The 16671-nt window shown below is 44.2% G+C and overlaps 1 protein-coding gene across 2 annotated transcripts in view; it reads left to right on the forward strand.

Moving 5' to 3' along the window:
- Positions 1-16404, forward strand: part of NSD3 (nuclear receptor binding SET domain protein 3) — a 107909-nt gene extending 91505 nt beyond the window's left edge. For both annotated transcript variants that reach the window (XM_038746266.1, XM_038746267.1), the window contains exons 17-24: positions 2326-2528; positions 3519-3631; positions 6717-6986; positions 10184-10300; positions 12466-12607; positions 13827-13933; positions 14616-14820; positions 15299-16404. In XM_038746266.1, the coding sequence (XP_038602194.1) occupies positions 2326-2528; positions 3519-3631; positions 6717-6986; positions 10184-10300; positions 12466-12607; positions 13827-13933; positions 14616-14820; positions 15299-15540 (1399 nt within the window). In that variant the 3' untranslated portion in view covers positions 15541-16404. The remainder of the gene's footprint in view (positions 1-2325; positions 2529-3518; positions 3632-6716; positions 6987-10183; positions 10301-12465; positions 12608-13826; positions 13934-14615; positions 14821-15298) is intronic.
- Positions 16405-16671: the final 267 nt, after the last annotated feature.

Below are 16671 nucleotides of genomic sequence, written 5' to 3' on the forward strand. Positions count from 1 at the left end.
AATGGTTGGAAACAGCAGCAAAGTGAGGAGTTTTCTTATTACTACTGGCAATTTCTCTTTCTTCAGAAAAAACAGAACTGTAAAGTGCTTTTTCCAGACCCATTCTTTAAAGTGGGATTTTACTGACGCTATTAGTAATCAATGTAGAGTTCCATAAAGTTCAATTTTATGTTTAAAACTATAAAATGCAAAAACATTTTAAGGAATTTTTAAAGCCTTTCTCACATATTTTAAAATATGTTCTCTGGTTGTGCCTTGCCTAGAATGTATAGCCATTTTCCAGATTCCTTAACCATCCTATTGCTTATTTTCTGAAATGCATCAGCTGTAGTTTCTCTAGCTGAGTTGAGTTTTGAATAGGCTAATTGCCTTATCGTAGTTAACTATATTAAGATGTAGCATGTAAGGGTGAGGATGTGAAATGTAAAGGAAGCCCCACATAGTGCCTCAGTTGATATATGTTTTTCTCTCCAGGCCAAATTTCCCTTTAGGTTTTGGAAAGACTTCAACACTCATTGCTGTGTTAATTTTTTGTTTTTTTCTTACTATAATAATAATAATTGTGGTATTTAAGTGCTTACTATGTGCCAATCACTGTACTAAATGCTAAACTGTACTAAAGAAAATCAGGTTGAACACAGTCCCTGTCCTTCTTGAGGCTCACAGGCTTAGGCCCCATTTTACAGATGGGGTAACTGAGGCCCAGAGAAGTGAAGTGACTTGCCCAAGGCCACACAGCAGACAAGTGGTGGAGCTGGGATTAGAAATCATGACCTTCTTTGTCCCAGGCCCGTGCTCTATCCATTGTGCCATGCCACTTCTGCTTCTGGTTACTATTACTACTACTACTACTACTACAAATAATAATAATAATAATAGTACTTGTTGAGTGCTTTATTATGTGCCAAGCACTGTTCTAAGCACTGGGGTAGATATGTTAATCAGATTGGACACAGCCCCTGTCCCACGTGGGGCTCACAGTCTTAATTCCCATTTTAAAGATGGCATAACGGAGGCACAGATAAGTTAAGTGACTTGTCCAAGGTCACTCGGCAGACAAGTGGTGGAGCTGCATTAGATCCCAGGTCCTTCTGGCTGCTCTATCCACTAGCCCACGCTGCTTCTCTAGTAGGCCCAGCTGAATTGCATGAAGCTGTACCTTTTGAATACCAAATTATTCCAAGTCCAAAGCTCCCTCGGGAAATAAAAAAGTGAGACTGTGAAGTAAATCCTGTAAAAGAATGACCCAGCTTGTTACCCAGATCTGAATATTTGGTCATAAACTCTGCCTCCAGTGACTCTTGAATTCAAATTCCTCAGAGATCTTTAGAGTTACATCATATATCTATTTCATGGGTTGTTTTAAGGGCTACCTACATGTTTTATGCACAAAACAAAAAAAAATTACTCTTCAATTCTTATCCACAGTTTATATTTAATTTAATTAACCCCAAAAAGAGAGGTGTCTTAAATATCAGATGAAGCTCTAGTGTGGCCAATCAGAGTCTGCAGTGTAAATTTAGGCATGTGACCATGTCATTCAACAATGAGGATAATCTCAAGACAGGTGATGAACACTCAGATGTAGGTGCACTGAGTTTTTCAGGGCCTTGAAATATTTATGATAAGCCTCATTTGCAACATTTAATGTCTTTCAATATTTGACTTTCTGGTTCCTGGAAACTGTCAAATGCTTCTACAGATGGTTTTGTTTAATTGTTGCTGGGATCCTCACTCATCTTAGCATGAGACAGTTGTGCCTTTAATCCTTTTCCAGACTCCAAACTTGTTAAATTTTAAGAAGTTCCCTGATTAAGGCCACTGAGTATGAAATTAAAGTCTGGAGTACACTTTGGCTCAAAACTTACCCAATTTGGCCAAAAGTTAACTTGCCCTTAATTGACTGAAGGAAAAAAGCAGAGTTAGAAGAGTAGTGTCAGGAGGGCTGTGTTTTTCGTTCTTTCCAGTAGCACGAACTCACCTGCTGTTAAGTGCCAAAAACACAAAGTGAAACTGTTTTCTCAGTAAAAGGCCCAAGAACCTTAAAACTGAGAGTGTTGAGGGCCTCTAGTACCTCACCTGTGTGGTTTTATATTTCCTCCACCCTGTCCCCGCCATGAGTCAGAATTTTCAGGTCTGCTTAGAAAACTGTTGCTGGGCTGGTTTGAAGGCCAGTTAGGCCTGGGGGCTCTTAAAACACAAAATATAGGCACAACAGAACTCTTGTTCCATACAACAGGAATTTGTGGTTTCTGACTTCCCTTCTCCATTCTCCTCCCCCTTCACCCTCTGACCTCCTTTGTCAAAAAAAAATGTTCTTTTCAGGTGGTGGCCAGCAGAGATCTGCAATCCCAGGTCTGTGCCTCTCAACATCCAGGGCCTCAAACACGACTTTGGGGACTTCCCCGTATTCTTCTTCGGCTCTCATGACTACTATTGGGTGCACCAGGGCAGAGTTTTCCCCTATGTTGAAGGAGACAAAAGCTTTGCTGAGGGGCAAACTAGTATTAACAAGACCTTCAAAAAAGGTAAGCGGACTGCTTTTAGTGGCATTGAGGCACATTGATGCCTCAGTGTCTTGTAACTTGCATGGGAATGCCACACCTGATGTTAAGTATAAGAGTTTTTGAAAGCAAAATGCACCTTTCCCTTCCAAGATTGCTGGCATAAGTAGGGTCCAGGTTGAAGAACGCTCTTCAGTAATACAGGGTTAAATGCTTTTTCATTGACCCTACATCCCTGCTGAATTAGACTCCCCAGTGTATGTAGGTGACTTTCAGAGAACGTTTGCCCACTCTGTGGTCAGCAAGTCGTGCTGTAGACTGTTTTATTTCCGAAAAAGAGCTGGCTATCCTGCTCAAGAAACCCCATTGTATCAGAGCCACAGTGGCCATGGGTTCTAATTCTGGATCCGCCACGTATCTGCTGTGTGACCTTGGGCAAGTCACTTCCCTTTTCCATGTCTGTTACCTCTTCTGCAAAATGGGAAATGAGACTGTGAGCTCCACGTGAAACAGGGACTGTGTCCAACCCAATTTGCGTGTATCCATCCCAGCACTTAGTACAGTGGCACACAGTAAGTGTTTAACAAATACCCCAATTATTATTACCAGAGGAGGAGATCCTTCCTCCTATCCAAGTAGCCAGGAGCCAAGAACCTGCACCTGAAGCCAATTTAAGATGTGGCTTCAAGCAGCCAGGGGTAAGAGAGAAAACCTGAGATGCAGTCTAGTCCAGGGTGAAAAGCTGTCCTTTGGCCCATTTGGAAATGGTTAGTGACCGATGTAGGACCCCTGCATTGATGGAGGGGAACCCAGTCCAGACAGCATTCAGACATTGTAAGTAATGACTCACAACCCTGTTTGGCTTGCCCGCTATTTTTCTGTTTCAGCCATAAGCAGTAAATTTCCAGCCTCTAAATGTCAAATAAAAAGTTTTAAGCCAGTAGCAGTTAGAAGGCAGTGGGAAACCATATGAACACCTTCTCTGTGTGAATGTCTTTGTTTTCTCTTGTCAAGCACTTGAAGAAGCTGCAAAACGTTTTCAGGAGCTGAAAGCACAAAGAGAAAGTAAAGAAGCACTGGAGCTTGAAAGAAATTCAAGAAAACCTCCTCCCTATAAACATATTAAAGTGAGTTTTCCCCATTGAGCAAATGAGCAGCATATTTGTTGGCTATGAAGTTCCACTGCTTTTATGGTGGTCACATGGTTTCTTTGGACTCTAAACAACTTCTGCTAATTTTCATTCAATTTCTGTGGGTGTAAATCTGGAAAAAAAAAATACTGACACCAGCTTCACGTTCCTTGAGTTAGTAGTTTGTAGTAGTTAATAGATGCTGCATCGCCTGTATCATTCAGAATGAGCCTTTTGGACAAAGCCAAGCCTTCTGGAATACCTGGAATGTGATGTATCTTATGTAAAACCCAATTTCATCCTTCACCAGTTACCACGCACCCAGATAATATGCTATGTTGAATTTATGTAGCATTTTTCTTTGAAAGAGCCCCAGGTACTTCCATATGTGTATATATACCCCACTCTACTTCATGATGTGAGAGTAAACAGTGACCATATATATCTATCTAAATATGTATATATAGATGTAAGTCTAGGTAGATTCATTCATTCAATCATATTTATTGAGCGCTTACTGTGTGCAGAGCACAGTACTAAGCGCTTGGGAAGTCCAAGTTGGCAACATATAGAGACAGTCCCTACCCAACAACGGGCTCACAGTCTAGAAGAGGGAGAGAGACAACAAAACAAAACATATTAATAAAATAAATAGAATAGTGAATATGTACAAGTAAAATAGAGTAATAAATCTGTACAAACATATATACAGGTGCTGTGGGGAGGGGAAGGAGGTAGGGTGGGGGTGGTGGGGAGGGGGAGAGGAAGGAGGGGGCCCAGTCTGGGAAGGCCTCCTGGGGGAAGTGAGCTCTCCGTATCGATTTGAAGGGAGGAAGAGAGCTATCTTGGCAAATGTGCGGAGGGAGGGCATTCCAGGCCAGGGGGAGGACATGGGCCAGGGATCAACGGCAGGACAGGTGAGAACGAGGCACAGTGAGGAGGTTAGAGGCAGAGGAGCGGAGGATGCGGGCTGGGCTGTAGAAGGAAAGAAGGGAGGTGAGGTAGGAGGGGGCAAGGTGATGGAGAGCCTTGAAGCCCAGAGTGAGGAGTTTTTGCCTGATGAGTAGGTTGATTGGTAGCAACTGGAGATTTTTGAGGAGGGGAGTAACATGCCCAAAGCGTTTCTGCACAAAGATGATCCGGGCAGTGGCGTGAAGTATAGACTGAAGTGGGGAGAGACAGGAGGATGGGGGATCAGAGAGGAGGCTGATGCAGTAATCCAGTCGGGATAGGATGAGAGATTGAACCAGCAAGGTAGCAGTTTGGATGGAGAGGAAAGGGTGGATCTTGGTGATGTTGCGGAGGTGAGACCGGCAGGTTTTGGTGATGGATTGGATGTGAGGTGTGAACGAAAGAGCAGAATCGAGGATGATACCAAGGTTGTGGGCTTGTGAGACGGGAAGGATGGTAGTGTAGTCAACAGTGATGGGAAAGTCAGGGAGAGGGCAGGGTTTGGGAGGGAAGATAAGGAGTTCAGTCTTGGACATATTGAGTTTTAGATGGTGGGCAGACATCCAGATGGAGATGTCCTAAAGGCAGGAGGAGACCCGAGCCTGAAGGGAGGGAGAGAGAGCAGGGGCAGAGATGTAGATTTGGGTGTCATCAGCGTAGAGATGATAGTTGAAGCTGTGGGAGCGAATGAGTTCACCAAGAGAGTGAGTGTAGATAGAGAACAGAAGGGGACCAAGAACTGACCCTTGAGGAAGCCCTACAGTAAGGGGATGGGAGGGGGAGGAGGAGCCCACAAAGGAGACTGAGAATGAATGGCCGGAGAGGTAAGAGGAGAACCAGGAGAGGAAGAAGTCTGTGAAGGCAAGGTTGGATAGCGTGTTGAGGAGAAGGGGGTGTCCACAGTGTCGAAGGCAGCTGAGAGGTCGAGGAGGATTAGGATAGAGTAGGAGCCATTGGATTTGGCAAGCAGGAGGTCATTGGTGACCTTTGAGAGGGCAGTTTAGGTGGAATGTAGGGACAGAAGCCAGATTGGAGGGGATCGGGGAGAGAGTTGGTGTTGAGGAATTCGAGGCAGCGGGTGTAGATGACTCGTTCAAGGAGTTTGGAAAGAAATTGTAGGAGGGAGATAGGGCGATAACTAGAAGGGAAGGTGGGGTTAAGAGAGGGTTTTTTTTATGATGGAGGAGATGTGGGCATGTTTGAAGGCAGAGGGGAAGGAACCAGTGGAGAGTGAGCAGTTGAAGATGGAAGTTAAGGAGGGGAGGAGGGACGGGGCGAGAGATTTCATAAAATGAGAGGGAATGGGGTCAGAAACACAGGTGGCCAGAGTAGCACTTGAGAGGAGGGAGGAGATCTCATCTGAGGATACTGCTGGGAAGGATGGGAGAGTAGTGGAAAGGGTTGATAGGAGGGGGGTTGGAGAAGGGGGAGGAGTGATTTTGGGGAGCTCAGACCTGATGGAGTTAATTTTACTAATGAAGTAGGAGGCCAGATCGTTGGGGGTGAGGGAAGGAAGATGGGGAGGAATAGGGAGCCTGAGAAGGGAGTTAAATGTATGGAAGAGACGGGGATGATGGGCATGGGTGTCAATAAGGGAGGGGAAATAGTTTTGTCTGGCAGAGGAGAGGGCAGAGTTAAGGCAGATAAGGTAGATATTTATGTATCGGACATTATACAAGATATCTAGACAGATAAGTAGATAGATCTCTGGATATATAGAGAGGTGTTTCATATAATGATTGATAATTATTTCAAGATGTATATGAAGGCATGAATATGGCTGAGAGGTCCAAAATCCTCAGTGAAGGGTCTTTGAGGCAGAAAGAAACCAAGTGGACTTTCCTACACAAGTTGTGAAGTAGCTGCTTGTGGATAGAGCTAGTTTCTCATATTTATCTACAGGCCAATCATCACTTGAGGGAGGGAGAGTGAGTGAGAGTGTGTGTGTGTGTGTACGTGCACACCTGGGGATGCTGAACTTAAGAGCCTTGTCCAGAATCACATAGCAAGGCAGTAACCAAGTCAAGACTAAAGTCCAGGCCTCCTGACTCCCAGCCCGCAGAATGCTGCTCATCCCTGGACCACACTGCCTCCCATCCATCCATCTCTTATGTTTTGTTTTGCTTTCCAGGCTAACAAGGTAATAGGGAAGGTTCAAATCCAGGTTGCAGACCTGTCAGAGATCCCACGCTGTAACTGCAAACCCACCGACGAGAACCCATGTGGGCTGGAGTCCGAGTGCCTGAACAGGATGTTGCAGTATGAGTGCCACCCCCAGGTGTGCCCTGCCGGAGAACGCTGCCAGAACCAGTGCTTCACCAAAAGACTCTATCCCGATGCCGAGATCATCAAGACCGAGCGCCGTGGCTGGGGCCTCAGGACCAAAAGGAGCATTAAGAAGGTAGAGGCTGGCGGGGATTCGGAACCGCAGTCACGTTTTGTGGCGTCTCCACAGGGCAGAGTCTTTGTTTTCTTGTGGGGTCTTTAAAAAAAAAAACATTAGTGAGGATTTGTTTTGAGCTCCTGTGACAACTGTCTTCTCAAACCCTCAAGCTTCCTAGGTTTATGAATGTGATGCTTCTTGGGGAAGGGAAAGGAGGGGAAGGAGAATAGTCGGTAATGAGGCCAATTTCTTCCACTTTGGAAATGGTCCTGCTATTAATAGTGGGGGATTTTGGTTGTCTATTTGAAATGTGTTCCTCCTGTTAAAGGAGGAGAATTAGAAGTATTTTTGCCTTCTTTCCTTTTAATTGAGGCCTTAGTATTACCCTAGTGCCTAAGGGCTGTTTTTAAAGGACAAAGTTAAAAAATAAAAAAATCTCTCAGGATGGGACCTTGTCTGTTACTCTTGGTTCAGTACAAGAGAGTGAATGAAGCCACAGCATTGTTTCTGCAAAACCCTGGAGATCAGTTGTCTCAGAGTCCATTCATCCATCTGAATTTATTTATAATACTGAGGACATCAGAGAACATTTGCACAACACTTAAACTTCTCATTAGCGAAGCAGAAGAATGGAGATGTGGCTTCTCCCTGACTCTGAAAGCCCCAAGAAGGATGTGTGGGAAGTCACGAGTAGAGCCAAATTAGAGGTCAGAATTAGAATTAGAGGTCAAATAAGGCCAAATTAGAGGTCACAATGGTTAAGATCCTCCATGAAGGATCTTTGAGTCAGAAAGAAGCAAAGAGGCCTTTCCTAGCTGAGTTGTGAAGCTGCCGCTTGTGGATAGAGCTGGTTCCTCATACTTATCTACGGACCAATTATCATTTGAGGCTGTGGAGCCCTGCTAGCCATCATGACCGCTTCTGTCCTCAGTCAAAGAAGGGGAAGAAAATGGAATAATGAAGGAGTGGAACTTGTTGGGAGAAGAGTCCTGTGGATTGGAGTGCCCCCAAACCTAACCCATAAACTGGTATTTTCAGGGGGGCCCCAGCTGGTGATTTTAAATCAGCCCCTTAAATCTGGTGATCCCAGGCAACTTTCTGGTTAATCCACTCCCAGTACTGGTTCTTTGCCACGATCTTGAATGGCACCCCGATCACCCAGTACTTTCTCCTAAGGGACACACTGTCATAACCAGATCCTGAAGTCTGTATGTATGTTAGTGTCGGTTTTATTCCGTTATTAAAGTCCGACTCTGGTTTAGGGAATGGATGTGCACTGTCAAGATGAGAAATAAGGTTTATGAGCCTGTAATTTAGAAGGGTTTTAATCTACAAAGAAGACTTTTCCTCTCCACCTCCCTGCCACTTTTAACCATTCTAGACACAGAACACAAATGTTTTTAGAGACATTTGCTCTAAGACACACACCGATGCATCCAGTGAGAGGTAAACAATACCGACTAAGCATTTGGCAGAGATTAAATACCCTGATGTACAAAAATTGCATTTTCACCCAAATGTAATAAAAAGTAATTTGTAAAATTGAAGGATTTAATTGAGAGAAGGCAAAGCCAGATTCTGAATAATAATAATAATAATAGTGATGATGATGTCATTTATTAAGCGCTTACTATGTGCAAAGCACTGTTCTAAGCGCCTGGGGAGGTTACAAGGTGATCAGGTTGTCCCTCGGGGGCTCACAGTCTTAATCCCCATTTTGCAGATGAGGTAACTGAGGCACAGAAAAGTTAAGTGACTTGCCCAAAGTCACACAGCTGACAATTGGTGGAGCCGGGATTTGAACCCATGACCTCTGACTCCAAAGCCCGTGCTCTTTCCACTGAGCCACACTGCTTCTCATCAGAGTGTACTATTCAACTCTAACATCCGTGTGGTGTTAATGTAAGAACTGGTTGGCATGAAAAAGAAACTACCCTGCCAGCTGTGAAAATAGCACTCCCCAACTTGTCCGAGGCTGGCAACAATTTATGCTGGCTGAGTAGACAAGGAGGTGGATTTTGTTCATTTTATTATCAGTGTACCTCCGTGGGAATGAACAGATTGGTTAAAATAAGTAGTGGGAATATGTAAAAGGGTACATTATTCTAGTTCCTTTTTTTACTAGAGACTGTCCAAACTGTTTGAAAATTGATCCCACATTTGAGTTACATTGCCTATCAGTTCAGATTAGATTAGCACAGGCAAGAACTTCGCTAGAAATTACAAATAAGGCATACAGCATTGCAACTGTACTTTCTAAAGGGGACAGTTAATGTTCCCTGCCGTCAGAGAGCCCCAGAAAATGTGAGGTGAGATGGGAACTGGCCAAACGTTTTGTAGGGTAACATATTAGTCCTTTAATTTCTCAACAAGATTGTATAAAACATATTCTCCCTGGGGCCCGTGATGCTGTTTGATGATAAATTAGCCACTTTTGGGTGCCTCAGTGACTCTTCCAGGTCACGAGAGTTCTATTCAATAAGTTGTATTCAGATTAGATATTGCCAGTGTTTCTGTGTTACTGTGCCAATCCAAAAAAAAAATTTTTGCGAATGGGTGACATATTTGCTCCTTGGTGCTCATCATACCAAGCGGACCTCTCACGGTGCCTCTGTCACCTCCAGGAGATTGGGAAAACCAAAGAAATTCTGCAAAGGAATTAAGGCAGTAAGGAAAAGTGGCGGCAACTCCTGAACAACAACGTGACAGTAAATGAACCAGAGTCTGGCACAAGGCACCGTGACACGTCACCCTTCTTGGAGTGCGCTGATAACTCTCTTAAATCATGCCTACAGTCCCTTGAAAAAATGTCGGCAACTCTCCAAAGTTCCTAACCCCAAATCAAAGAGTAGTTTGGGAAAACTTTGTTTTATTGCAGTTACGAGTTGTCAGGGTGTATTGAGCTGGTTTGGCAACTTCTGTTTTTGTAAAGAAAACTTAAAAGGGAGGAAAACAATATCTAAGTACCAAAGCCCTTGGATTTCTATCAAAAATATTGACTTGCCTAAGGACAGGAGAAGTGTTGTCTGTTTTCCACAAAGGAGCCTCTGCTGCTGTGCTTGTAGAAAGTGGGAAGACAGCCATTTCCCTGAATCCATTTGCCTCAGATTTACTTCAGTAATCTCAGTAGTGACTTCTCGGTTCATAGCTGAATAGTAGCCCTGCAAGGAACACAAATAAAATGCAGTGTTTTGTGCTTTTGTGTCATTCTTTAGGGTGAATTTGTAAACGAATATGTTGGTGAGTTAATTGATGAAGAAGAGTGCAGATTGCGAATCAAGCGAGCCCATGAGAACAGCGTAACTAATTTTTACATGTTAACTGTTACCAAGGTAAAACATTGTTCTTTCTGTAGTTAAAAAATGACTTTAGTAGAATCATTCTATCCTGGTTTGAACTCCAGTTCTTTTGGTTTTGCTTTTTAGCCAAGTTGTAACCTCTCAAATGGTTAATAGGCCCAAAATTCAGAGCTGGTGAATTACACAGGGGCCAAAAGAGCAGAGACTTTAAGACACCGCCCATCCCCCCAACCCCCAGGGTATTATTTCTTGAGTAAAGGCCACAAGTCAGTTCTTCAGTAGTTTAAGCATGTATGTTGGAGGTGCTATACACTTAAGGTTTTTTGAAGCTGGTTAGGGAACGGGTGAGGACAGATGGCATCAAAAATCACCTCTGTAGCTTTTTTTTTTTAATGGTGTTTAAGTGCTTACTATGTACCAGGCACTGTACCTACTCTGGGCTAGATACAGGCTAATCAGGTTGGACACAGACCCTGTCCCACACGGGGCTCATAGCCCTAATCCCTATTTTTCAGATGAGGTAACTGAGGCATAGACTTGCCCAAGGTCACAGGGCAGACAAGTGGCAGAATCAGGATTCGAACCGAGGTCCTTCTGACTCCCACCCCCTTGCTGTATCCTAGGCCATGCTGCTTCTCTCCAGCTAAAAACAGATTGTCCTTCCACCTTTTCCCCCAACAGTTACCTTGCTTTGGGGCTCTGCGTAGGCCTGAAATCTAGGGCCCAACCTAATTTAGCCAGAGCAGAGCCCCAGACTGCAGCATCCACGGCAAATCTGCATCTTGTACTTGTACTTGTACCAACTTGTACTTCCCAAGGGCTTAGTACAGTGCTGTGCACACAGTAAGCGCTCAATAAATACGATTGATTGATCTGAGCCAGATCAAAAAAGAAGCCAGGGGATTCCCTCCAGGGCCACTGCTGTCCAGATGTACAAGCACCACAGTAGTGATATGCGGGCTTCTTTGAGTTTGGTGTTACATTGAAGTCCCCCCAGGTTAAAGACAGCCACAGTTAGGGTCCTGCAGAGCACCAGAGAAGCATCCAAGCCCTGTTGAATTTATCTGGTTTTGGCTTTGTGCCGGCTCAACTTGGCACCATAGACTCTGCATCTGCAGGCGACGCCTGGCCCATTACAGGCTCTATCGTGTCCCTTCCAAGGCCAGTTTCTCCCTGAACCTGTGCCACAGAGCTTATGCTGTGGTTTTTGTTTTCCTTCTCCCCTCCCCACTAAAAATGCCTCTAAGGCATCAGAACTGGTGGTGGATCTCAGGAGTTCAAAGTCACTTCCCGTCGGCAGTCCGGAAAGGAAGCCAGAACCAACCCGAATCTGGCTCTGGTATAAGAAAAAGTCCCTGAACGGATAATCGGGGGCAGCGTCCCAACCCATATCAGACCTGGGAGAGGCTGTGATGCCCGCCCAACCCCACCCCAACCCCCGTGGTCTGTTGTCTTCAGTCACCAGCAGCTGCGGTTCCCACCTTCCCCTATCCGGTCCACTGGCCCGCGGGATCGACGTCCTCTTCAGTGACTGGCTAGCCACCTCTCCCATCTCCCTCCCAAAGCTTGCCTGTTTGTTTTCCTCGGCACTGCCCGTCAGTCATATGACAGCAACTATTTTGGGAGTCTGGGTATCTGGATTAGAATAGTCAGTTTCCAGCAATTAAAGAGTTCTTCTCCTTAACCTGGGCTGTAGCCAGCCCTCCCAAACCCACTGCTTTCCAAACACTTCAGTGTGTACTTTTTAGAGTAGCTAATACTTGCTGTTACTCATTTCTCAGTGCTGGGCACCCAGGCTACTCGTATATATGTGGTAAACACTCTAAGTAAATATTTAGGAGGTAAGTATTTTAAATAATGTTTTCCTGAGTTTAGACTCAACATTTTTGTTATCTCTCTGAAGCCTCTTATTGTAAGGGGTGGTGGGCTGAAATTGGCTCCAGAGCAAAATTGGAGTGCTTGATATACGGTGAAAGCGAATTACGCAGGATCTGAGCTGCCTTTTGGATATCAACAATCAAATGAGCTGAGGGGAGTGGGGAAGGGCAGTTTGATGGGGAAGGTGTCTGCCGCTCCAAGGCACTGGCCTAAGGCAAGCAGGCTCCTCGTATTGACACGATTGAGGTGAAGCCTTCTGTTTTGAAGGTGGGCACACATTCTGCCTTGTGTCAAGGACATCTTCTTTCTTCTCGTTGAAGGACCGAATAATTGACGCTGGCCCAAAGGGGAATTATTCTCGCTTTATGAACCACAGTTGCAATCCTAACTGTGAGACTCAGAAGTGGACGGTGAATGGGGATGTTCGTGTTGGACTTTTCGCGCTTTGTGATATTCCCGCAGGTAAAACCATCCCTCTCTCCCGCTGGTCGTGTAGCCGAGGCCCTCCTTCTGCTGGAGGGGAAGAGCTCTGTGTTGGTTAGCCTGGAGGCAAAGACGCTTTGTCATTTTTCGAATTGCAGAATGTGTAGGCCCATTAGAGCAAATCATTCAAATTTGTGCATCCTGCAAAGGGCATTAGTGAGCCATAATGCAGGGTAGAGAATGTCAAGATATGGCAATGTAATAACAGCTCTGGAGAACTCTCACCAGTAATCATTGCTTGGGTACTTTAGCAAGTTGCATAAGCAGGAGCTGATGTTGATGGGGTCGGTGGGGGGAAGAGCTTTTTTGTTATTAGGTTTGTTTATTTGGCATATTTGCTTTTATTTTGTTTTTGTTTTTTTTAAGTACTAAAAGCTTTTGCTTCGTGTGAATAGCCTCTAGCTGCCTGAATATTTTTTCTGTAAAAGATAAATCTGTTTCAAGTTTAGACATTTAAAAAAGTAACTGAAACCAGAACCGTATTCATTGTCTCCCATCCCCCAACATCTTGATGGTGGTGAAACGTAGTTCTTCTTTTCTTAAGCCTGTGGAAAGAGCGGTGGGGAAGAGAAACTCTGTAGCTGAACTGTGGTGGTGGTGGGGGAGTGTGTGTGTGTGTGTGTGTGTGTGTGTGTGTGTGTGTACTAGAAATCTTAAATTAGGCAAATGTCAGTTGACAGGGAGTTTTGGTAGCCCTGATTGAATATATAGATCACCAGGTTATGTAATATCCAGGCAGTACTGGATATAAGCCTGTTTAATTCTAAACAACTTTTTTCAGAGCAATTTTTATTCCTGGAGCCGCTACATTTCTATGGTTCAGCGGGCACAATATTAACTATTGAGTAGGATTAATTGACTTTGGAACCGAGAACAAAGTCAAATCTACTTTTCTGGAGTGTGGATTCCAGACCCCTGGGTCCTTGCTTGTTTCCAGCTTCCTCTGTGTGGAGGATGTGACTCCTTATTATAATGTTTATACTCGATGTTGCCATTGTGTGGACGTGGATGTTTTCGTCTTTGCTTTTTTCCATTGGTGTCTTTAATGTGGTGGGACACGGGGAAGGGAGAACCCCCTTTAAGTCAGAACTGCGTCTCTGCTTTCGTTATGAATGGGCGTCTGTGTTGATATTGCTTTCCCCAGAATTCCCCAGAATCCCCAGAAGGTACATAAATAATAGTTTTCCTTACGTTTCAGGGATGGAGCTAACATTTAATTATAACCTGGATTGTCTGGGCAATGGGAGGACCGAGTGCCACTGTGGAGCGGATAACTGCAGTGGCTTCCTAGGAGTGCGGCCTAAGGTTAGTTTTCCAGGAGAGAAAATGTTGTAGCCTGCAGCAGCCTGGCCAATGGAGTATCACTGCAATCCCCTTGTATCTAGCTTCTCGGTGTCTGGTTTTGTTTTGCAAGTGTCAATTGTGCTTGCCAAAGTTCTTGGGTTTCCACCTTTGACCTTCAAGAAATAAATGACAGAAAAGTCTGGGTTGGTCTGGAAATCTGTCTTTGGTTGTCTTTTGAGGTCTGCTTAACGATTTAGAGTTGGCAGGTAGTGAAGAAGTCTTCCTTTCAAAGTTTCTTCTTCTTAATTGGAATCTTGCCCGGCCACGAGCAGGTTGGAGCTGTTGCTGGCTTTTACAAATTTTGATTATTGGTATAACTATTTATAATGTGGCAATATTGGGATAAAACCTTCTGACATTGTCATCCATAATTAGCTGCACCATTATTCAGAGGCTTCCTATGATATCACAAATAGAAAGATGCAAATGCAGTACATTGTATTTGAGTGGCTACTGTAAAAAATAATAAAATCAATAGACAAATGATGTAAGGCCAGCCCAACTACAGTCCCTGCAAAGTGGAGATGAAAAGACGGTAGATGACTTTGTTGTGGAAACAAATGTGAAGTTAAAATCGTCTTTACTTAGGAATCTTTTTTACTGCTTGTGCTCATTAAAGCTGTGATTCTCTTTCTCTTGTCAGACGGCATTTGCATCAGCGAACGAAGAGAAGGCAAAAAATGCAAAGTTAAAGCAGAAGAAACGGAAGATTAAAACTGAACAGAAGCAAATGCATGAAGATTACTGCTTTCAATGTGGAGATGGAGGAGAGCTGGTCATGTGTGACAAAAAAGACTGTCCCAAAGCATACCACCTCCTATGCCTTAACTTGACTCAACCACCGTTTGGTAAGCAGGACCTTCAAGGTGACCACCAGGCAGGAACAATGCTTTCAGCTTGTAGCTTGCTTCTGGATTTGTCCTTCTCCAAGTGCTGTCACTTAAAATGTGTTTTCTGTATTCTGAGAATGGCCTTGGCACTAGGGACTCTAAGGGGAACGGGAAGACAAGCAAAACTTCTGATAGTGGAAGTATAATTCCTGCCTCTGGTGGGGAGACTTGGGATGCTGGGCCTGCTCCTGGTCTGACTTCATTTATTTGAATTGGCTCTTTCCCAACTTTTTAAGAGTTGTAGATCTGGCCTCATACCCCCGTATATGAATGCCAGCTAATGCCTGCATTCACTGCCTGAGCTTTGAGGAATTACCTTGCATCCAGCCTCCCCGCATCAAATGAAGGGAGAAATCTTGGCAGCATTTTTACTGCACTCATCGTCAGTAGTCTAAACGGGCTCCAGTTTGACTTCTCGTCTCTTCTCCTACTGTAGGAAAGTGGGAATGTCCATGGCATCAGTGTGACATATGCAGCATCCCTGCAGTTTCCTTCTGTGAATTCTGCCCACGTTCATTCTGTAAAGATCATGAGAAAGGGGCTCTCGTGCCCTCTGCGTTGGAAGGCCGGCTCTGCTGCTCTGAACACAACCCCAATTCTCCTGTGGCACCAGAGTACTGGAGCAAGATCAAATGCAAATTGGAATCACAAGATCCCGGAGAAGAAGGGAAAGAATAGATTTACGTGTTCAAAAACAAACAAACAGCAACAAAAAAAAGTGAATAGGTGATGAATTTAGAGAAAAGACTGCTCTAGTGTATTGAGTCTGTTGTCATCTGAGCTACCTTTTTGGAACTGGGGCAGGGAACCATCTAATCCAGGCAGGCAGTAGCAGTCAGTGGCGTCTTTTTAATTTTGTTCTGTTTTTGTCTTTTCCTTATCCTTGAGTGTGCTTCATTAGCTCATGCAACTGGAAAATAGGAAAGCCTCATGCTTTAAAGAGGGAAGGAGAAGGAAAAATCTTGGACCCTGAAGAGGGTATTGTGTGCAAAATATCTTGCTAGAGGTAGAAAGCAAAGATTGCCATCGCTTTTTTATTGAATTTTAAAGGATTCGGAGAAGCGATGTTAAGGTAGCTAAGTGCATTTTCAAAACAAAGAGTAGGCAGTGAACCCGGCAGAAATAGGAATAATGATTTTTTGTGTCTTTTTTTATACTGTCTCATGGCTTCACAAAATGCACTTGAAGAGTCTCCAAGTAAAAGGGGTGAATCTGGCCTTGAAAACAAAATGCCTCTATATCAGAAGAGTTCAATCCTTGTGTTCTTTGATGAGGTGTGCTCTGTGAAATTAGGGTCATTTAAAATATGAATATGTATTTTGCTTTAAAAATCACCAGATAAATATGCTCCCTGATTTTCAAAACAATTTCCATTGATAACTTTTTGCCCGAAAAGTGTAATTCTGCAGAGACAACATTCCACAGCGGAAGAGACTCTCCTGGCTCCTGACAAGTGGTAATCTCTACTTTGTTGTTCCCAGGCAGATGTAAATTCTGGAGTTAGAAGGGCCTGTTGTGACTTTCCGTGGTTTTTTCGTTTGGTTGGTTTTTTTAGTTTTAAAATTTAAAGTTGCTTTTTGGGCAGGAGGGAGGGGTGGTGGTGGTGGTTCTCCAGGATTTTCCATGGGAAGCAACTTTAAATTTACCCTCAAGATGAGGAAAACCACACCCATCTCCCTCTCTGAGTTTGCTGCGTCTCAAGGAAGACAGAGTACCAGTTGTTGCTGTTCCCCAGGCAACAGATGGTCACGTTTGCACTCATGCTTTGCTGCATTGCTTATGGGCAGAGGCAGCCAGAGAGAGATGGAA

Source organism: Tachyglossus aculeatus, chromosome 5 (genome assembly GCF_015852505.1).
Source record: "Tachyglossus aculeatus isolate mTacAcu1 chromosome 5, mTacAcu1.pri, whole genome shotgun sequence".
NCBI classification, from domain to species: domain Eukaryota; kingdom Metazoa; phylum Chordata; class Mammalia; order Monotremata; family Tachyglossidae; genus Tachyglossus; species Tachyglossus aculeatus.